Below are 22,674 nucleotides of genomic sequence, written 5' to 3'. Positions count from 1 at the left end.
ATAAAAAAGAAATAACATCATTCACTTGGGCACAAACTCTGGAGTGCAAGTGCTTCCACCCCACTGATCAAGCAGAGTCAGCAAGAGCCGGATTTCCAGCACAATGGACAGCTCAGTTTTGGATCTCCCAGGACATCAGATGGGGTCTCCCAGACCCCATCACCTCTTATACTGTCTTACCACTCCCACAATGAAAACTTAATGCCTTCTTTGCCCATTGAATTGCATCCAGTTTCATTTGTGCCCTTCCCCCTTCTCCTTCACTGCTGAGAACAGCCGAGCTCCCTGGATTCATTCTTTGCCATCAGGGATTCATACACACTCATGACACCCCCATCCATCCTTGGCCCCTGGGAATCCCAGCTCTCTCAGCTCTCCTCCAGGAAACCTTCTCCACCCTTTCAGGACCTTGCTGGTCCACTACTCGCCTTCTTTCACGGTCCACAGCCCCCATCGTTGCTGAGGATCTTGAACAGGGTTGGCCTCATGGATGCAACTCCTGACATGCTTCCCTTGAGACTTGACTCCATCTGGACTTCATGCCACTGATCCCCAGCCTCTGGGCCAGCCTCTCAGCCACTCTCTGGCCACTCACTGCACTCTCGGGCAACCTGGGCTTCTTCAGGTGCTCCGGGAGTCGAGAATGGGAAGGAGCACCAAAGGCTTCACAAAAGGGTTGACTTCAACAGCAGCCACAGCTCTCCCCTCATGCCCAGGCTGAGTCACTGGCACAGAGCAGACACACACCTCAGCCAAGCACCATTTCCTCAAGGGAAATCCTCCATGTGGCCTCACCCATCGGCACTTGCCACAGCTCAAGACCACCAAGGCCTGGCTCACCCCTCACCTGCTGCTGCTCCCATCTACCCTCTCCTCCCTTGCTCAGCTGCCCCCAACACCCATGGAATCCCTTCAACTGGAACAAACTCTTCACATTCAGTCCAACTGGAAAACTAATCTGTGAATGCCACCAATCTCAGAAATGTTCCATTTGTAGAAGACTTACATGTAAAATGGCATCAAGTCCAACTGTTCCTCCATCACTTCTAAGGCCACCATGAAACTTCCCAAAGTCCAAATCTCCAGGGCTTCTAAATCCATTCACAAATGGTGACTATTCAACTGTCCTGGGCAGTCATGTACAGGGCCTGAAATCTCTTCATGTGAAGAAATTTCCCCTAATTCCACACTCAACCTACCTTGCAGCAAATTGACTCCATTCCCTCTTTGCTAATGGCTGAATAAAAGGAAGACAAGACTTAGGTCAAATTATTTCCATTCAGGTAACTCCAAAGGGCAACAAGGATAACATTTCTTTGAAAATGGAACATCCTCAGTTCCCTCACCTTCTCTTCATGTCTCTTGCTCTCCTTTCCTTTCACCAGTTTCCCTTTCTGTGTTTAAGAGCCCAGCTCTGTGACCCCACAGTGTGACCATTCTGGGCCCGGGTAAGATGAGCACTATGGATGAACCAACACAAGACTTTGGGGAGCATGGGAGACCTCCCGAAATCACAGGGATCACCTTCCCATCTCCAAGGGGAAAGGAGAGGCATAGAGACATGGAGCCAAGGTGGGGAATCAGAAAACATGATGAAAAGTCCAGATCTGTCACCCCAAGTACACCTGTATATCCCAGACCATCCTAACAGACAGGGGAGGGAACGGGGCCCGTCCACAAAAGACAACCACAAACCACAGCACACCAGTGTTGTGGAGTGACTTCATGGATGACGCCTCACAGTCCAAAGCTTTGGTCATGGTGTCAGCCCTCCCCGAAAAACATCAACATCATCATCAAATTTTGGTCTTTATTACTCGCATTTAAAAGCTGCCGCCAAGGTCAGATGGAGACACAGATTCAAGACCAGGATACGGAATTGCAGAAATGTGGCAAAGAAAATAATTCCCAACACATCATTCACCACACTGGGTCAGCAAAGAGGTGCTGCATGCAAAATGCCCCAAGGCCATGGGACAAGACTGTCCCGCCCATCCAGAACCAGCATAAAAGCCAGCCAAGAGCCACTCTTCCTCACACACTTCTCCTGACACCTTCTGCTCCTGCCAACAACCAGGTGAGTCGCAAGCCCTTGATCCTCCTCCTCCTGTACTCTGGGCCCTTCACTTCCATCAGGCTCAGCCCCAGCCTCCGCAGCCCTCACACCTCCCCACAGCCCCACAACAGCCTCCACACTCCATTACCCTCCTGCATCACTGCCCCTCACACCCCTACAACTCTGCCCTGCCTCACTCCCTTCTAATCCAGGCACCATCCACATCACAGCCATGGCCTGCAACAACCTCTGCCAGCCCTGCGGACCCACCCCGCTGGCCAACAGCTGCAACGAGCCCTGTGCCCTGCAATGCCAGAACTCCAGCGTCATCATCAACCCTTCCCCTGTGCTGGTCACCCTGCCAGGACCCATCATGACCTCCTTCCCCCAGAACACCGCCGTCGGATCCACCTCCTCGGCTGCTCTGGGCAGTGAGCTCAGTGCCCAGGGACAGCCCATCTCTGGTGGATTTGGCTTTGGCCTTGGCTACGGCCTGGGAGGCCTGGGCTGCTATGGCAGAAGGGGCGGCTACATCTGCTAAGGGCCCTCAGCACCAGCCCTGGCACCACCAGCTCTGGCCTCTGGCAACAGCTCCTGCAAGCAAAGCACCTTGGCTGGTGGTAGCCAGCCTTGCACATCAGACCAGCTCTTCTCAGTTTCTTCATCTTCCTTCATCATTCTTTTGCCTCAATAAACTTCTGCTGCATCAAAGCCTTACACGCCTCCTCTTCTTTTTGAATTCTGCCTCACATGCTTACCCAGCACAGCGCCACAAATAAACAGGCCATTGGTGTAGATGGAAAATGGGACAATACATTTTTTAGGAAATACGTGCACACCAGAAGCAACCAAGAATGGTAGGGGAAAACTGGTTGAGGGAGGACGTTCCAAACCAGGACCCAAAGCCATCACTTTCTACACCAAAGGCACAGACACATCAATGCTCTCCAGCTCATCAATGCTTCTGGTTAAGTCTCTCCATGCCAGCAGACACCTGACAAAGTCTCTTCCCAGCAGGAATCACAAGCTTTTCCAGCAAAGAGGGGAAACTATATCACATCCACTTAGGCACAAACTCTGGAGCGGAAGTGCTTCAACTGCCCTGCTCAAGCAGAGTCAGCAAGAGCTAGATTTCCAGCACCATGGGCAGCTCAGATTTGGCTCACACAGCGCAGTCACTCCACCACCTCTTCCATTTTGTGACCACCCTGACACTGAAAAATGCTTCCTTTCCTTGACCAAGGAATTCCACCTCTTTTCCCTTTTCCCCTTGTGCATCTGTCCTCGACATGTGCACTGCTGAGAACAGCCAGGCTCCTTCACTTCATTCCCTGCCAGCAGGAATTTGCACACTCTGATAGCACCCTCATCCATCCTTGTCTCCTGAGAGTCACAGCTTTCTCAGCCTCTCATCTACGAATCATCCTCCAGCCCCTTAAGAATCTCTCTGGCTCTGAACTGGACTCACTTCACTGAGCCTATGGACTTCCTCCAACAATTTTATGAAACCTATCTTGAACATGGTGACACCCTTTTAAGTGAGGCTTGATTGAGACCTTGTGGTCCCTTTGTTCTCCACCAGCACCACAGCATCCTGCTCTCCAAGGCTCCTACCCAGCCTCTCAGCCCCCGGCATGACCTGGGGCCCATTGCCACCCTGCCCAGAGGCATGATTTCACATTTTCCCCTGTGGAACTTCAGGAGATGCCTTTAACCCTCAGTCTCCAGTTCCCTCTGACTGGTGGCACAACCAAGTGATGCCTCAGCCACTCCATGGGCTGCCAACTTGCTGAGGGGACAACCCTCCCACAGCCCACGTCCTTTTTGAGGAGGTTGAACAGGGCTGGCCTCATGGATACAACTCTTGACCTACTTCCCTTGAGACCTTACTCCTTCTGGACTCTGTGCAACTGAATAACAAACTCTGAGCTCAGCCCCTCAAACTAAACACCCACAGTTCCTTCACCTGCCCCTCATGTGTCTTGTTCTCCTTATCCTTCACCACATTCCCTTTCCATGCATATAGCCCAGCTCTGTGACCCCACAGTGAAATTCCTGGGCCCAGGTAAAATGAGCGCTATGGATGAACCAACACAAAACTGTGGTGAGCATGGGAGGCCTCCCTAAATCACAGAAATCACTTTGCCATCACCCACATGAGAAGGCAGGCATGTAGACAGGCTTGGAGAGATGGAGGTAGGGAGAGGAAGGGGTGAATGGAATGGAAGAGTCCAGGTGCTCACAGCTAAACAGAGACAAAGCCCAGATCAGCCTGACACACCTGCGATAGTTTCAGACCCCTCTTTACAACACAACCACAAACCCAAAACCATGAGCTCCAATGGGTGACCTCACAGATGAACACCCCAGCTCTACAAAGTATCAGTCATCTCTTCAGTCCCCTTTGACACACACCATCAATACCAGCCTTTGGTTTCAAACACTCAGACTTGAAAGGAGGAATGACCACGATGGAAGGGGCAGCTCCTCATGCACAGCACAGCTGCAAAGGCCACAGCAGCCTGACATGGCTGTGGTGGCATGGGGCCGCTCTTCACAGAATACCCACAAATCGAATCACTCAAGTGCCACAAAATAACCTCACTGATGACAACAGTATTTCTCCTAGACTTTTCTTGTTTATTCTGGTTTCTCTGACACACATCTTCCTTGCTAATGCTCCCAAATACCAACTCTCACTTAAAAGCTGCTGTCCAGGTCAGATGGACATGGTCTCAAAAGAGGGTCATGACACTGCAGAGTTGTGGGAAGGAAAACAATCTCCACCTCGTGACTCATCAAGCGGGGTCAGCAGAGGAAGCTCCCTGCAAAATGCCCCAAGGCCATGGGACAAGACTGTCCCGCCCCTCCAGAACCTGCATAAAAGCCAGCCAAGAGCCTCACTCCCTCACACACTTCTCCTCACGCTTTCTCCTCCAGCAGACAACCAGGTGAGCCTCAAGTCCCTGACCCTCCTCCTCCTGCAACCCTGCACCCTCTCTTCCAGCATGCTCAGCCCCAGCCTCAGCAGCCCTCACATCTCCCCACAGCCCCACAACAGCCTCCACACTCCATCACCCTCCTGCATCACTGCCCCTCACACCCCCACAACTCCACCCTGCCTCACTCCCTTCTCTTCCAGGCACCATCCACACCACAGCCATGGCCTGCAACACCCTCTGCCGACCCTGCGGACCCACCCCGCTGGCCAACAGCTGCAACGAGCCCTGTGCCCTGCAATGCCAGGATTCCCGCGTCATCATCAACCCTTCCCCTGTGCTGATCACCCTGCCAGGACCCATCATGACCTCCTTCCCCCAGAACACCGCCGTCGGATCCACCTCCTCGGCTGCTCTGGGCAGTGAGCTCAGTGCCCAGGGACAGCCCATCTCTGGTGGATTTGGCTTTGGCCTTGGCTATGGCCTGGGAGGCCTGGGCTGCTATGGCAGAAGGGGTGGCTACATCTGCTAAGGGCCCTCAGCACCACCCCCAGACAGGAAATTTGATCCTCCGGCAACAGCTCCTGCAAACAAAGCACCTCAGCTAATGGTTGCCCTACTTGCACCTTACACAAACCCTTCCCCTTTTTTCTTTTGTCTTTTCAATCTTTTGCCTCAATAAAGTTCTCTTGCATCACAGCCTCAGATGACTCTCTTTGTTTCGAATTCCAGTGCTCTCCCACCCTCCTCCGGCACATTTCGTGCAATGAACTGGCCATTGGGGTGGATGGAAAAGGAGAACAAAACCTTTCTTAGCAAATCGGTCACCACCAGGAACCACCAAGTCTGTTATGGGAAGCAGGGACTGGGTGGGGGCCACCTTCTGAAACACGACACAAGCCCATTCCCTGATACACCAAAGCATTTGGCCCAATCCCCTCCTGAGCATAAAACTGCAAGTCTCACCCCGTGCCAGCACACACTTGACAAAATCTCTTCCCAGCAAGACACTTCAATTTCCTCCATAAAAAAGAAATAACATCATTCACTTGGGCACAAGCTCTGGAGTGCAAGTGCTTCAACCCCACTGATCAAGCAGAGTCAGCAAGATCCGGATTTCCAGCACAATGGACAGCTCAGTTTTGGATCTCCCAGGACATCAGATGGGGTCTCCCAGACCCCATCACCTCTTATACTGTCTTACCACTCCCACAATGAAAACTTCTTGCCTTCTTTGCCCATTGAATTGCATCCAGTTTCATTTGTGCCCTTCCCCCTTCTCCTTCACTGCTGAGAACAGCCGAGCTCCCTGGATTCATTCTTTGCCATCAGGGATTCATACACACTCATGACACCCCCATCCATCCTTGGCCCCTGGGAATCCCAGCTCTCTCAGCTCTCCTCCAGGAAACCTTCTCCACCCTTTCAGGACCTTGCTGGTCCACTACTCGCCTTCTTTCACGGTCCACAGCCCCCATCGTTGCTGAGGATCTTGAACAGGGTTGGCCTCATGGATGCAACTCCTGACATGCTTCCCTTGAGACTTGACTCCATCTGGACTTCATGCCACTGATCCCCAGCCTCTGGGCCAGCCTCTCAGCCACTCTCTGGCCACTCACTGCACTCTCGGGCAACCTGGGCTTCTTCAGGTGCTCCGGGAGTCGAGAATGGGAAGGAGCACCAAAGGCTTCACAAAAGGGTTGACTTCAACAGCAGCCACAGCTCTCCCCTCATGCCCAGGCTGAGTCACTGGCACAGAGCAGACACACACCTCAGCCAAGCACCATTTCCTCAAGGGAAATCCTCCATGTGGCCTCACCCATCGGCACTTGCCACAGCTCAAGACCACCAAGGCCTGGCTCACCCCTCACCTGCTGCTGCTCCCATCTACCCTCTCCTCCCTTGCTCAGCTGCCCCCAACACCCATGGAATCCCTTCAACTGGAACAGACTCTTCACATTCAGTCCAACTGGAAAACTAATCTGTGAATGCCACCAATCTCAGAAATGTTCCATTTGTAGAAGACTTACATGTAAAATGGCATCAAGTCCAACTGTTCCTCCATCACTTCTAAGGCCACCATGAAACTTCCCAAAGTCCAGATCTCCAGGGCTTCTAAATCCATTCACAAATGGTGACTATTCAACTGTCCTGGGCAGTCATGTACAGGGCCTGAAATCTCTTCATGTGAAGAAATTTCCCCTAATTCCACACTCAACCTACCTTGCAGCAAATTGACTCCATTCCCTCTTTGCTAATGGCTGAATAAAAGGAAGACAAGACTTAGGTCAAATTATTTCCATTCAGGTAACTCCAAAGGGCAACAAGGATAACATTTCTTTGAAAATGGAACATCCTCAGTTCCCTCACCTTCTCTTCATGTCTCTTGCTCTCCTTTCCTTTCACCAGTTTCCCTTTCTGTGTTTAAGAGCCCAGCTCTGTGACCCCACAGTGTGACCATTCTGGGCCCGAGTAAGATGAGCACTATGGATGAACCAACACAAGACTTTGGGGAGCATGGGAGACCTCCCAAAATCACAGGGATCACCGTCCCATCTCCAAGGGGAAAGGAGAGGCATAGAGACATGGAGCCAAGGTGGGGAATCAGAAAACATGATGAAAAGTCCAGATCTGTCACCCCAAGTACACCTGTATATCCCAGACCATCCTAACAGACAGGGGAGGGAACGGGGCCCATCTTCAAAAGACAACCACAAACCACAGCACACCAGTGTTGTGGAGTGACTTCATGGATGACGCCTCACAGTCCAAAGCTTTGGTCATGGTGTCAGCCCTCCCCGAAAAACATCAACATCATCATCAAATTTTGGTCTTTATTACTCGCATTTAAAAGCTGCCGCCAAGGTCAGATGGAGACACAAGACCAGGATATGGAATTGCAGAAATGTGGCAAAGAAAATAATTCCCAACACATCATTCACCACACTGGGTCAGCAAAGAGGTGCTGCATGCAAAATGCCCCAAGGCCATGGGACAAGACTGTCCTGCCCCTCCAGAACCAGCATAAAAGCCAGCCAAGAGCCACTCTTCCTCACACAATTCTCCTGACACCTTCCGCTCCTGCCAACAACCAGGTGAGTCTCAAGCCCCTGACCCTCCTCCTCCTGCACTCTGGGCCCTTCACTTCCATCAGGCTCAGCCCCAGCCTCCGCAGCCCTCACACCTCCCCACAGCCCCACAACAGCCTCCACACTCCATTACCCTCCTGCATCACTGCCCCTCACACCCCCACAACTCTGCCCTGCCTCACTCCCTTCTCTTCCAGGCACCATCCACATCACAGCCATGGCCTGCAACAACCTCTGCCAGCCCTGCGGACCCACCCCGCTGGCCAACAGCTGCAACGAGCCCTGTGCCCTGCAATGCCAGAACTCCAGCGTCATCATCAACCCTTCCCCTGTGCTGGTCACCCTGCCAGGACCCATCATGACCTCCTTCCCCCAGAACACCGCCGTCGGATCCACCTCCTCGGCTGCTCTGGGCACTGAGCTCAGTGCCCAGGGACAGCCCATCTCTGGTGGATTTGGCTTTGGCCTTGGCTACGGCCTGGGAGGCCTGGGCTGCTATGGCAGAAGGGGCTATGGCTACATCTGCTAAGGGCCCTCAGCACCAGCCCTGGCACCACCAGCTCTGGCCTCTGGCAACAGCTCCTGCAAGCAAAGCACCTCGGCTGGTGGTAGCCAGCCTTGCACATCAGACCAGCTCTTCTCAGTTTCTTCATCTTCCTTCATCATTCTTTTGCCTCAATAAACTTCTGCTGCATCAAAGCCTTACACGCCTCCTCTTCTTTTTGAATTCTGCCTCACATGCTTACCCAGCACAGCGCCACAAATAAACAGGCCATTGGTGTAGATGGAAAACGGGACAATACATTTTTTAGGAAATAAGTGCACACCAGAAGCAACCAAGAATGGTAGGGGAAAACTGGTTGAGGGGGGACGGTCCAAACCAGGACCCAAAGCCATCACTTTCTACACCAAAGGTACAGACACATCAATGCTCTCCAGCTCATCAATGCTTCTGGTTAAGTCTCTCCATGCCAGCACACACCTGACAAAGTCTCTTCCCAGCAGGAATCACAAGCTTTTCCAGCAAAGAGGGGAAACTATATCACATCCACTTAGGCACAAACTCTGGAGCGGAAGTGCTTCAACTGCCCTGCTCAAGCAGAGTCAGCAAGAGCTAGATTTCCAGCACCATGGACAGCTCAGATTTGGCTCACCCCACACAGACACTCCACCACCTCTTCCAGTCGCAGATCACCCTCGTTTTGAAAAATGCTTCCATTCCTTGACCAAAGATTTCCATCTCTTTTCCCTTTTGCGCTTGTGCATCTGTCCTCGACATGTGCACTGCTGAGAACAGCCAGGCTCCTTCACTTCATTCCCTGCCAGCAGGAATTTGCACACTCTGATAGCACCCTCATCCATCCTTGTCTCCTGAGAGTCACAGCTTTCTCAGCCTCTCATCTACGAATCATCCTCCAGCCCCTTAAGAATCTCTCTGGCCCTGAACTGGACTCACTTCACTGAGCCTATGGACTTCCTCCAACAATTTTATGAAACCTATCTTGAACACTGGTGACAACCTTTTTAAGTGAGGCTTGATTGAGACCTTGCGGTCCCTTTGTTCTCCACCAGCACCACAGCATCCTGCTCTCCAAGGCTCCTACCCAGCCTCTCAGCCCCCGGCATGACCTGGGGCCCATTACCACCCTGCCCAGAGGCATAATTTCACATTTTCCCCTGTGGAACTTCAGGAGATGCCTTTAACCCTCAGTCTCCAGTTCCCTCTGACTGGTGGCACAACCAAGTGATGCCTCAGCCACTCCATGGGCTGCCAACTTGCTGAGGGGACAACCCTCCCACAGCCCACATCCTTTCTGAGGAGGTTGAACAGGGCTGGCCTCAGGGATACAACTCTTGACCTACTTCCCTTGAGACCTTACTCCTTCTGGACTCTGCGCAACTGAATAACAAACTCTGAGCTCAGCCCCTCAAACTAAACACCCACAGTTCCTTCACCTGCCCCTCATGTGTCTTGTTCTCCTTATCCTTCACCACATTCCCTTTCCATGCATATAGCCCAGCTCTGTGACCCCACAGTGACCTTCCTGGGCCCAAGTAAAGTGAGCGCTATGGATGAACCAACACAAAACTGTGGTGAGCATGGGAGGCCTCCCTAAATCACAGAAATCACTTTGCCACCACCCACATGAGAAGGCAGGCATGTAGACAGGCTTGGAGAGATGGAGGTAGGGAGAGGAAGGGGTGAATGGAATGGAAGAGTCCAGGTGCTCACAGCTAAACAGAGACAAAGCCCAGATCAGCCTGACACACCTGCAATAGTTTCAGACCCCTCTTTACAACACAACCACAAACCCAAAACCATGAGCTCCAATGGGTGACCTCACAGATGAACACCCCAGCTCTACAAAGTATCAGTCATCTCTTCAGTCCCCTTTGACACACACCATCAATACCAGCCTTTGGTTTCAAACACTCAGACTTGAAAGGAGGAATGACCACGATGGAAGGGGCAGCTCCTCATGCACAGCACAGCTGCAAAGGCCACAGCAGCCTGACATGGCTGTGGTGGCATGGGGCCGCTCTTCACAGAATACCCACAAATTGAATCACTCAAGTGCCACAAAATAACCTCACTGATGACAACAGTATTTCTCCTAGACTTTTCTTGTTTATTCTGGTTTCTCTGACACACATCTTCTTTGCTAAAGCTCCCAAATACCAACTCTCACTTAAAAGCTGCTGTCCAGGTCAGATGGACATGGTCTCAAAAGAGGGTCATGACACTGCAGAGTTGTGGGAAGGAAAACAATCTCCACCTCGTGACTCATCAAGCGGGGTCAGCAGAGGAAGCTCCCTGCAAAATGCCCCAAGGCCATGGGACAAGACTGTCCCGCCCCTCCAGAACCTGCATAAAAGCCAGCCAAGAGCCTCACTCCCTCACACACTTCTCCTGACGCCTTCTCCTCCAGCAGACAACCAGGTGAGTCTCAAGCCCCTGACCCTCCTCCTCCTGCAACCCTGCACCCTCTCTTCCAGCATGCTCAGCCCCAGCCTCAGCAGCCCTCACATCTCCCCACAACCCCACAACAGCCTCCATGCTCCCTTCCCCTTCTGACATTTTGCCCCTTGCTTCACCTTGTCTCTGCCCTGTGTCACCCCCCTCTCTTCCAGGCACCCTTCACATCACAGCCATGGCCTGCAACACCCTCTGCCGACCCTGCGGACCCACCCCGCTGGCCAACAGCTGCAACGAGCCCTGTGCCCTGCAATGCCAGGATTCCCGCGTCATCATCAACCCTTCCCCTGTGCTGATCACCCTGCCAGGACCCATCATGACCTCCTTCCCCCAGAACACCGCCGTTGGATCCACCTCCTCGGCTGCTCTGGGCAGTGAGCTCAGTGCCCAGGGACAGCCCATCTCTGGTGGATTTGGCTTTGGCCTTGGCTACGGCCTGGGAGGCCTGGGCTGCTATGGCAGAAGGGGCTATGGCTACATCTGCTAAGGACACTCAGCACCAGCCCTGACACCACCAGCTCTGGCCTCTGGCAACAGCTCCTGCAAGCAAAGCACCTCAGCTGGTGGCCTCTCTACTTGTACCTCTCTCCTGATTACTTCAGCTTCTTTGTTCTTATCATTCTTGCACTTAAATAAAGTTCTCTTGCATCACAACCTGAGTTGCTCCCTCTTCTTTTTCAATTCCTACGGTTTCACATCCTCACGCTGTGCAATGCCAGCACTCAACCAGTATGTTGTATGGAAGGGAAGCAAAGAACATTACTTAGCAAATATGTCCCCACCAACCAGTAACAACCCACGCTGACATGAGATACAGGACAGAGGGGAGACTTTCCAAAACACAACACAAGGCCATCTCCTGATCTACCAAAGGCTTTGACAGAACAATTCTCTCCTGGCCACTGCTCTGCCAAAGTCACTCTAGGCCAGCAGAGCCATGAAAAATTCTCTCCCCAGCAGCACTCTCAGATAACACAGGAACAAGAGCACCCACTTGGAAAAGAAATCTGGAGAGCAAGTACTTCCAACCCCTTTGCTCAAGACGATCCAGGAAGAGCAGGATTTGCAGGACTATGGCCAGATCTGTTTTGGACCTCCAAGAAGAGGGACCCCATTGCGTCTTACTCTCCGTGACCATCTGCACTCTGAAGAATTCTTGCTTCCTTTGCCTATGGTATTACCTTTGGTTTCAAATGTGCACGTGCCTTCTTTCCCCTCATGTGTGCAGTGCCAAGAACAACTGGGCTCCCACACATTGTGACACCCCTCTGACCAGCCTTGTCTCCTCAGAGTCCCAGCTCTCTCATTCTCTCCTCTAGCAAAGATTCTCCAGCCCTTGCACCATCTGGTGGCCTTCAACTGGTCTTTGTCCACTACCCCCTTGTGCTTCTTCACCTGTGGAGGCCAGAACAGTCCACACCACTCCACACGGAATTCCACCAGTGCCCTAAAAAGAGGAAGGACCACCTCTCCTCACTTCATAGCAACAACTTTCAGAAATCTATCTTGGACACTGGGGCCATCCTTTGAAGTAAAGCTCCACTGCAAACTTGCGGTTTCTTCATTCTCTACCACCCACTTTCCACACTCTCAGCCCAGAGCATGACTTGGGGCCCAAAGCCTTTCTTGTCCAGATGCAGAACTTTACATTTTCCGCACTTGAAATGCAGGAGATTCCATTAATCCCTAGACTCCAGATCCCTCTGAATGGTGGATCAACCAAGTGGGGTCTCAAACACTCCATCACCTTCCAGCTCGCTAAAGGGGCAACTCTCCCACTACCCACAAGGAATGGAAGAGTCCAGGTGCTCACACCCGGCACAGAAGCAAAGCCCAGACTAGGCTGACAGGCCTGGAATAGTTTGGGGACCCTCTTCATCACACAATCACAAACCAAACCCATGAGTTCCCCAGAATGACCTCACTGATGACACCCCAGCTCTCAAAGCTTGGTCACATCTTCAGTCCCCTTTGACACGCACCATAAACACCAGCCTTTGGTCGCAAACACTCACACTTGAAAGGAGGAATAACCACAAGGGAAGGGGCATCTTCTCATGCACAGCACTGCTGTAAAGCTCGCACCAGCCTGATATGGCTGCAGTGGAATGGGGCTCCTCTTCACAACACGCCCACAAACTGAAGCACAAAAGTGCCACAAAATGACCTCACTGATGACAACCATATTTTTCTTGGGCTCCTGTTGTATATTCTGGTTTCACACATCACCCATGCCAACGCTCCCAAATACCAAGTCTCACATTAAAGCTGACACCAAAGTCACACAGACACGGCCTCAAATGCCATGACAGGTTCAGAATTTTGGCACCGGGATAGGGAAGGAGAGAATGGAATAGGATGGAATGGGACACCCATCACACCCAGAAGAGCTGTAAAGCCCAGATGATCCTGACGTGGCTGTGGGGGAATGAGGACCCTCTCCACAAGACATCCACAAACCACAGCACAACAGGGCCAGGGGATCACTTGAGTGATGACACCCCACTGTCCAAAGCTCTGGTCACGTCTCCAGTCCTCCAAAAAAAATATCATCATCAACAGCCTTTGGTCTCTAATACTTGCATTTACAAGCTGCTGACAAGGTGACATGGACACGGACTTGAAACTGGACGTGACACTGCAGAGTTGCAGGATGGAAAACACTCCCAACCTCAGGACTCACCACTCTGAGCCAACCAGGAACTGTGGCCTGCAAAATGCCCCAAGGCCATGGGACAAGGCTGTCCCGCCCCTCCAGAACCTGCATAAAAGCCGGCCCAGAGCCTCTCTCCCTCACACACTTCTCCTGACGCCTTCTCCTTCTGCTCCAGCTGACAAGGTGAGTCTCAAATCCCTGACCCTGCTGCTCCTGCACTCCTGGCCCTTCTCTTCCAGCACGCTCAGCCCCAGCCTCAGCAGCCCTCACGCCTCCCCACAGCCCCACAACAGCCTCCACACTCCCTTGCCCTTCTAACATTTGACCCTTTGCACCCCTACACCCCTGCCCTGCCTCATCCCTTCTCTTCCAGGCAACCTCCACACCTCAGCCATGGCCTGCAACAACCTCTGCCGACCCTGCGGACCCACCCCGCTGGCCAACAGCTGCAACGAGCCCTGTGCCCTGCAATGCCAGGATTCCCACGTCATCATCAACCCCTCCCCTGTGCTGGTCACCCTGCCAGGACCCATCATGACCTCCTTCCCCCAGAACACCGCCGTCGGATCCACCTCCTCGGCTGCTCTGGGCAGTGAACTCAATGCCCAGGGACAGCCCATCTCTGGTGGATTTGGCTTTGGCCTTGGCTACGGCCTGGGAGGCCTGGGCTGCTATGGCAGAAGGGGCTATGGCTACATCTGCTAAGGGCCCTCAGCACCAGCCCTGACACCACCAGCTCTGGCCTCTGGCAACAGCTCCTGCAAGCAAAGCACGTCGGCTGGTGATCGTCCTACTCGCACCTCATCCTTGATCTCTTCAATTTCTCTCCCTTGCCTTTTCATTCTTCTGCAGCAATAAAGTTTTCCTGCATCAAAGCCTCACATGTTTCCTCTTCTTTTTTCAATTCCAAACATCTCATACCCTCATCCATGGGGTGGATGGCAAAGGGGCACAACACCTTCCGAAACAAGTAGGCCCCCACCGGTAATAACCAAGACTGGCATGGAAGCAGGGTTGAAGGGTGACCTTTCAGAACATGAAAAAACACATCGCCTGCCATACCAAAGGCCTTGACACAACAGTGTTCTCCTGCTTATTGCTCTTGAAAAGTCTCTCCATGCCAGCATAACTTTGACAATATCTTCTCTCATCAGAACTCTCAAGCCATACAAACATCCACTCTCAGAGAAACTCGGGAAGGGCTGCAAGCACTTCCATCTCCTCTGCTCAAGTAAGGTGACCCAGAGAAGGATTTACAGAGACATGGACAGTTCAGGTTTTCATCTCCCTGGACAGAGAGACTCCTGCACCTCTTCCACTCTCTGACCACTCTCACACTAAAAAAGGCTTGTCTGCTCTGCCCATGGAATTCCATCTCTTTTCACTTCTGCCATTGACAACTTCTCCTTTGCATCTGCAGCACTGAGAACAGCTGTGATCCCTCGGCTTCATTCCATGCCATCAGGGATTTACACACACTTTTAACAACCCCCCAGCCAGCCTTGTCTCCTGGAACTCCCTCGCTCTCAGTCCTCTGTGAAAAATCCTCCAGCCCTTTAAATACCTGGGTAGCCCTGAACTGGCCTTGTTTCACTAACTCTGTGGGCTTCCTTTCCTGGGAAGCCCAGAACTGCTCACACTGACCACAACATTTTTGAGCATGTTGAACAGTGTTGGCCTCATGGATATGACTCTTGAGTTACTTCATTTGAAGTTTGACTCCAGCTTGACTTTGGATCACAAGGCTCCAGGTCATGTTGTTTAAATATTCTATAAATAGAGCAGTCCACCTCACTGACCCTTTACACCACCTGTACATCCTTGCACACTCTGGCATGATGCAGTAGGAGACAGGGCCAAAGACACTGCCAAGAGGTGGAGGTAAACACCAGCCATGGCTCCCTCATCATCCACACAATAATTTTTTCTTTCTGTAGATAACACGGAGGTCACTAAGACATGATTTTGCCCTTCAAAAGCAACTCTAACTGCTCCTCATCACCTTGTACGAGCTGCACTTGGAAATGCACTGTAGGGGAGAGAATTGTCCCATCCTTGTGTGCAGGAACAAGAGCCCTGGAAATCCATGGGCAAGGTGGGAGGCTGTAAATGCCCTGGAAAGGGCAGGTCCTAAAGTCCGGCACAGCCACAAAGGCCAGACCAGCCAGACAGGGTTGTAAAGGAATGGGGTCCCTCTCTCAAACGCAACCACAAACCAAAACACACTTTTCCTATGGGAGGACATCAGTGATGACATCCCAGTTTTCATAGGCTTTTGTGGTTTATTCTGCTTTCTCTGATGCACACCTTCCAAGCAAACGCTCCCAAATATCAACTCGCACTTTAAAGCTGCTGCCAAGGTCAGATGGACACAGGCACAGCAGCAGGATACGGAATTGTAGAGTTGCAGGAAGGGAAACAGTCCATAGTTCATGACTTGCTAGGTTGGGCCAGGTAAAATGAAAGTTATGATTTTCATTCAGGTACCTTGAGAGAGTAAAAAGGTCAATACATTTGTACTGAAAATGGAACGCACCCAGGTCCTCCAACTGCTCCTGACACGTTGTCTTCTTATCCTTCACCATTTTTCCTATCTAGGTCTCACTCACAGCCCAGCAATGAGACCACAGAGTGTGACTTTGCTGGGCCCAGCTGAGACGAGCGCTATGGATGAATAAAACAAAAGACATTGGACAGCAGGGGAGGTATCACAGGGGTTGTTCTCCTGCATCCGGAAGGAAAGGTCTGACATATAAACAGGTTTAGAATGTTGGCAACAGAACAGGGAGGGAGAGAATGTGATGGAAGGGGACACCCATCACTCCCAGAAGAGCTGCAAAGAGCAGACGATCCTGACGTGGCTGTGGGGGAATGATGACCCTCTCCACAAGACACCCACAAACCACAGCACAACAGGGCCAGGGGGTGACTTCACTCATCACACCCCACTGTCCAAAGCTCAGGTCACGTCCACAGCCCTCCTCAAAAAACATCTTCATCATCAAAAGCCTTTGGACTCTAATAGTTTCATTTAAAAGCTGCCGCCAATGTCACATGGACAAGGGCTCAAAAGTAGGATATGACACTGCAGAGTTGCAGGATGGAAAACACTGCCCGCCTCAGGACTCACCACTCTGAGCCAACCAGGAACTGTGGCCTGCAAAATGCCCCAAGGCCATGGGACAAGGCTGTCCCGCCCCTCCAAAACCTGCATAAAAGCCAGCCAAGAGCCTCTCTCCCTCACACACTTCACCTGACACCTTCTCCTCCTGCTCCTGCCGACAACCAGGTGAGTCTCAATCCCCCAAACCTCCTGCTCCTACACCACCAGCCCCTCTCTTCCACCATGCTCACACCTCCCCACAGCCCCACAACAGCCTTTACACTCCATCACCCTCCTGCATCAGTGCCCCTTGCACCACCATAGCCCTGCCCTACTTCTATCCCGTCTCTTCCAGGAACCCTCCACACCACAGCCATGGCCTGCAACAACCGCTGCCAGCCCTGCGGACCCACCCCGCTGGCCAACAGCTGCAACGAGCCCTGTGCCCTGCAATGCCAGGATTCCCGCGTCATCATCAACCCTTCCCCTGTGCTGGTCACCCTGCCAGGACCCATCATGACCTCCTTCCCCCAGAACACCGCCGTCGGATCCACCTCCTCGGCTGCTCTGGGCAGTGAGCTCAGTGCCCAGGGACAGCCCATCTCTGGTGGATTTGGCTTTGGCCTTGGCTACGGCCTGGGAGGCCTGGGCTGCTATGGCAGAAGGGGCTATGGCTACATCTGCTAAGGGCCCTCAGCACCAGCCCTGACACCACCAGCTCTGGCCTCTGGCAACAGCTCCTGCAAGCAAAGCACCTCAGCTGGTGGCCTCTCTACTTGTACTTCACTCCTGATTCCTTCATCTTCTTCGTTCTTATCATTCTCTTACTTCAATAAAGTTCTCTTGCATCACAACCTGAGTTGCTGCCTGTTTCTTTTGAATTCCAATGGTCTCAAATCCTCACTCTGTGCAATGCCAGCACTCAACCATTTTGTTGGATGGAAAGGGAGCAAAGAACATTTCTTATCACATATGTCCCCAGCAGTAACAGCCAACACCAATATGAGAAATAGGGGAATAGCGGGGAAGCTTCCAGAACATGACACAGGGCCATCACCTCATCAACCAAAGGCTTGGACACAACAATTCTCTCCTGGACACTGCAATGCCAAAGTCACTCATGCCAGGAAAGCCATGAAAAATTCTCTTCCCAGAAGTGCCCTCAGATAACAGAGGAACAAGAGCACCCACTTGGAAAAGAAATCTGGAGAGCAAGTACTTCCAACCCCTGTGCTCAAGCAGACCCAGGAAGAGCAGGATTTCCAGGACTATGGCCAGTTCAGTTTTGGACTTCCAAGAAGAGGGACCCCATTGCCTCCTACACTCTCTGACCATCCACACACACTGAAAAATTCTTCCTTCCTTTGCACACGGAATTCCATCTCTTTCACTGGTGCACGCTCCCCCTTTCTCTCCATGTCTGTCGCACTGAGAACAGCTGGGCTCCCACACACTGGTGACATCCCCTGCCCAGCCTTGTCTCCTCAGCCTTGTCCCAGCTCTCACAGTCTCTCTTCTAGCAAAGATCCACCAGGCCTTGCAATATCTCATAGCCCTCAACTGCTCTTTGATCCCCTTCTGCTTCTTCACCTATCGAGGCCAGAACTGTCCACACCACACACATGGGATCTCAGCACTGCTCTAAAGACAGGAAGGGCCACCTCTCACAATATCATGGCAACAATTTTCAGAAATCTGTCTTGGACACTGCTGACACCTCACTGAAGTAATTCCTCACTGCAACCTTCTGGTCACTCTGTCCTCAATCAGCATCACAGGTTTCTGCTCACAAAAGCCACATTACAGACTCTCAGTCCACAGCATTATCCAGGGCCAGTACAGTTCCTGTACAGATGCACATTTCCCTTGCTTGAAATTTGGGAGATTCCTTGAATCCTTAATCTCGAGGTCCTTCTGACTGGTGGAACAGACAAGTGGGGCCGCAGACACTCCTTCACCTGCCACCTTCCTGAAGGGGTAACTCCTCCTACTACCCACATGGAATGGAGGAGTCCAGGTGCTCACACCAGGCACAGATGCAAAGCCCGGACCAGCCTAATAGACCTGGGATAGTTTGGGGCCCCTCTAAAGAACACACCCACAAACCCAAAACCATGAGTTCCACAGGATGACCTCAATGATGACACCACACCTCTACAAATCTTGGTCACATCTTCCATCCCCTTTGACACGCACCACCAACACCAGCCTTTGGTTTCAAACACTCACACTTTAAAAGAGGAATGACCACGATGGAAGGGGCAGCTGCTCATGCACAGCACTGCTGCAAAACCTGCACCAGCCTGACATGGCTGCAGTGGAACAGGGCTCCTCTTCAAAACACACCCACAAACAGAAGCACAAAAATGCCACAAAATGACCTCACTGATGACAACCATATTTTTCTTGGGCTTCTGTTGTATATTCTGCTTTCTCAGACACACATCACCCATGCCAATATTCCCAAATACTAAGTCTCACATTAAAGCTGACAACAAGGTCACACAGACATGGCCTCAAAAGCCATGACAGGGCAGAGTCGTGGGGAGGAATACTCTCCCCACCTCACGACTTGCAAGGCTGTGTCTGGCAAAACAGATATGATAACTCTAGATATGGTACCTCTGGGGAGTTCCAAGTTCAACCCTCTTCTTCTGCAAAGTGAATGTCTGCAGTTCCTTCAACTGCCCTTCATGTCTTCTTCTTATCCTGCAACAGTTTTCCATTTTAGGTCTCACTCAGAGCCCAGCAATGGGACCACAGAGTGTGACCTTGATGGGCCCACTTGAGACGAGCGCTACGGATGAACCAGCACAAGACATTGGACAGAGGGAAGGTGTCACAGGGATTGTTCTGTCATATCCAGCAGGAAAGGCCTGACATATACACAGGTTTAGAATGTTGGCAGCCGGATAGGGAAGGAGAGAATGGAATAGGATGGAATGGGACACCCATCACACCCAGAAGAGCTGCAAAGCCCAGATGATCCTGACGTGGCTGTGTGGGAATGAGGACCCTCTCCACAAGACATCCACAAACCACAGCACAACAGGGCCAGGGCATCACTTGAGTGATGACACCCCACTGTCCAAAGCTCTGGTCACGTCTCCAGTCCTCCAAAAAAAAACCATCATCAAAAGACTTTGGTCTCTAATACTTGCATTTAAAAGCTGCCGACAAGATGACATGGACACAGACTTTAAACTGGACATGACACTGCAGAGTTGCAGGAAGGAAAACACTCCCAACCTCAGGACTCACCACTCTGAGCCAACCAGGAACTGTGGCCTGCAAAATGCCCCAAGGCCATGGGACAAGGCTGTCCCGCCCCTCCAGAACCTGCATAAAAGCCGGCCCAGAGCCTCTCTCCCTCACACACTTCTCCTGACGCCTTCTCCTCCTGCTCCTGCTGACAAGGTGAGTCTCAAGTCCCTGACCCTGCTGCTCCTGCACTCCTGGCCCTCCTCTTCAGGCCAGCTGGGCCCCAGCCTCAGCAGCCTTCACGCCTCCCCACAGCCCCACAACAGCCTCCACACACCCTTGCCCTTCTAAAACTTGACCCTTTGCAACCCTGCCCTGACCCATCCCTTCTTTTCCAGGGACCCTCCACATCACAGCCATGGCCTGCAACAACCTCTGCCGACCCTGCGGACCCACCCCGCTGGCCAACAGCTGCAACGAGCCCTGTGCCCTGCAATGCCAGGATTCCCACGTCATCATCAACCCTTCCCCTGTGCTGGTCACCCTGCCAGGACCCATCATGACCTCCTTCCCCCAGAACACCGCCGTCGGATCCACCTCCTCGGCTGCTCTGGGCAGTGAGCTCAGTGCCCAGGGACAGCCCATCTCTGGTGGATTTGGCTTTGGCCTTGGCTACGGCCTGGGAGGCCTGGGCTGCTATGGCAGAAGGGGCTATGGCTACATCTGCTAAAGACCCTCAGCACCAGCCCTGACACCACCAGCTCTGGCCTCTGGCAACAGCTCCTGCAAGCAAAGCACCTCAGCTGGTGGCCTCTCTACTTGTACTTCACTCCTGATTCCTTCAGCTTCTTCCTTCTCAGCATTCTTTTACTTCAATAAAGTTCTCTTGCATCACAACCTGAGTTGCTGCCTGTTTGTTTTGAATCCCAATGGCCTCACATCCTCACCATGTGCAATGCCAGCACTCAACTGTTATGTTGGATGGAAAGGGAGCAAAGAACATTTCTTAGGAAATATATCCCCACCAACCAGTAACAACCAACACTGACATGGCAAACAGGGGAGAGGGGCAACCTTCAGGAACAAGACACAAAGCCATCACCTGGTCTAACAAAGGCTTGGACACAAAAATTCTCTCCTGGACACTGCTCTGCCAAAGTCACTCTAGGCCAGCAGAGACTTCAAAAATTCTCTTCCCAGCCATGCTATTGAGTCCTCCCCATGAACAGAGGAATAACATCATGCACTTGGGCAGGAACTCCAGAGTGCAAATGCTTCCATCCCTCTTGGTCAAGCAGGCCCAGAGGAGCACGATTTTCAGGATTATGGCTAATTCAATTTTGGAGCTCCCAGCAGGGAAAACCCATTATCTCCTATACTCTATGAGAAACGACACACACTGAAAAATTCTTGCCTCCTTTGCCCATGGAATATTGTGTCTTTTCACTTCTGCATGTGACCCCTTTCCCTTCATGTGTGCAGTGCTGACAACAGCTGGGCTCCCAGACACGGGTGACACCCCTCTGCCCAGCCTTGTTTCCTCAGACTCCCAGCTCTCTCAGTGTCTCCTCAAGCAAAGATTCTCCAGCCCTTGCAATATCTCATAGCCCTCAGCTGGTCTTCGTCCACTATCACCATGTGCTTCTTCACCTGTGGAGGACAGAACTGTCCACACCAATCCACACAGGATCCTGCCAGCGCTCTAAAGAGAGGAAGGGCCACCTCCCCTGACTTCATGGCAACAATTTTCAGAAATCTGTCTTGGACACGGGTGACACACTGGTTGAAGTAATGCCCCACAGCAACTGCCTGGTCTTTTTGTTCTCCACCAGCACCACAGGGCCCTGCTCACAAAAAACACTCCTCAGACTCTGAGCCAACAGCATTACCCAGGGCCCAGTGCCATTCCTGTCCGGATGCACAACTTCACATTTCCCTTGCATGAAATCTGATTGATTCCTTTAAGCCTTAGTCTTGAGGTCCTTCTGGCTGGTGGAAAGGACAAGAAACACCTCAAACACTCCATCACTGGCCACCTCGCTAAAGGGACAACTCTCACACAGCTTACAAGGAATGGAAGAGTCCAGGAACTCAAACCTGGCACAGATGCAAAGCCCAGACCAGCCTGACAAAACTGGGATAATTTGGGCACCTCTTCACAACACAACCACAAACCCAAAACCCATGAGTTCTACAGGCTGACCTCACTGATGACACCCCAGCTCCCAAAATGTTGGTCACATCTTCAGTCCCCTTTGACACACACCATCAAAACCAGCCTTTGGTTTCAAACACTCACACTTTAAAGGAGGAATGACCACGATGGAAGGGGCAGCTGCTCATGCACAGCACTGCTGTAAAGCTCGCACCGGCCTGATATGGTTGCAGTGGAATGGGGCCCCTCTTCACAACACACCCACAAACAGAAGCACAAAAGTGCCATAAAATTACCTCACTGATGACAACCATATATTTCTTGGGGTTTTGTTGTATATTCTGCTTTCTCAGACACACATCACCCATGCCAATATTCCCAAATACTAAGTCTCACATTAAAGCTGACAACAAGGTCACACAGACATGGCCTCAAAAGCCATGACAGGGCAGAGTCGTGGGGAGGAATACTCTCCCCACCTCATGACTTGCAAGGCTG

The 22,674-nt window shown here is 52.0% G+C and overlaps 4 protein-coding genes and 4 pseudogenes across 8 annotated transcripts in view; 7 read left to right on the top strand and 1 right to left on the bottom strand.

Annotated features, from left to right (window-relative positions):
- Positions 1-22,674, bottom strand: part of LOC128783602 (feather beta keratin-like) — a 59,165-nt gene that overhangs the window by 28,102 nt on the left and 8,389 nt on the right. The window contains exon 2 of one of the 5 annotated variants that reach the window (XM_053934519.1): positions 19,443-19,529. The exons of the other annotated variants lie outside the window; for them this stretch is intronic. The gene's annotated coding sequence lies outside the window, so the exon portion shown is untranslated. The remainder of the gene's footprint in view (positions 1-19,442; positions 19,530-22,674) is intronic. 5 annotated transcript variants of the gene reach the window in all.
- Positions 1,959-2,670, top strand: LOC128783591 (feather beta keratin-like; annotated as a pseudogene).
- On the top strand, positions 4,889-5,527 carry LOC128783599 (feather beta keratin-like; annotated as a pseudogene).
- Positions 8,281-8,707, top strand: LOC128783680 (feather beta keratin-like). The gene has a single exon (XM_053934668.1). It carries the CDS (start codon positions 8,302-8,304, stop codon positions 8,611-8,613), a length of 312 nt encoding a protein of 103 aa, XP_053790643.1. The 5' UTR covers positions 8,281-8,301; the 3' UTR covers positions 8,614-8,707.
- Positions 10,907-11,548, top strand: LOC128783575 (feather beta keratin-like; annotated as a pseudogene).
- On the top strand, positions 14,070-14,481 carry LOC128783569 (feather beta keratin-like). Its single transcript, XM_053934397.1, has one exon. It carries the CDS (start codon positions 14,111-14,113, stop codon positions 14,420-14,422), a length of 312 nt encoding a protein of 103 aa, XP_053790372.1. The 5' UTR covers positions 14,070-14,110; the 3' UTR covers positions 14,423-14,481.
- On the top strand, positions 16,882-17,693 carry LOC128783574 (feather beta keratin-like; annotated as a pseudogene).
- Positions 20,278-20,751, top strand: LOC128783664 (feather beta keratin-like). The gene has a single exon (XM_053934628.1). The coding sequence runs from the start codon at positions 20,440-20,442 to the stop codon at positions 20,749-20,751; it is 312 nt and encodes a 103-aa protein (XP_053790603.1). The 5' UTR covers positions 20,278-20,439.

This window comes from Vidua chalybeata, chromosome 1 (genome assembly GCF_026979565.1).
Source record: "Vidua chalybeata isolate OUT-0048 chromosome 1, bVidCha1 merged haplotype, whole genome shotgun sequence".
Taxonomy (NCBI): Eukaryota; Metazoa; Chordata; class Aves; order Passeriformes; family Viduidae; genus Vidua; species Vidua chalybeata.
The sequence above is the reverse complement of the archived record's forward strand: the minus strand, read 5'-3'. Positions and strand labels throughout refer to the sequence as shown.

Bases quoted from the DNA above. Each gene is read 5' to 3' on its own strand.
- LOC128783664 (XM_053934628.1), top strand. From the start codon at position 20,440: ATGGCCTGCAACAACCTCTGCCGACCCTGCGGACCCACCCCGCTGGCC.
- LOC128783680 (XM_053934668.1), top strand. From the start codon at position 8,302: ATGGCCTGCAACAACCTCTGCCAGCCCTGCGGACCCACCCCGCTGGCC.
- LOC128783569 (XM_053934397.1), top strand. From the start codon at position 14,111: ATGGCCTGCAACAACCTCTGCCGACCCTGCGGACCCACCCCGCTGGCC.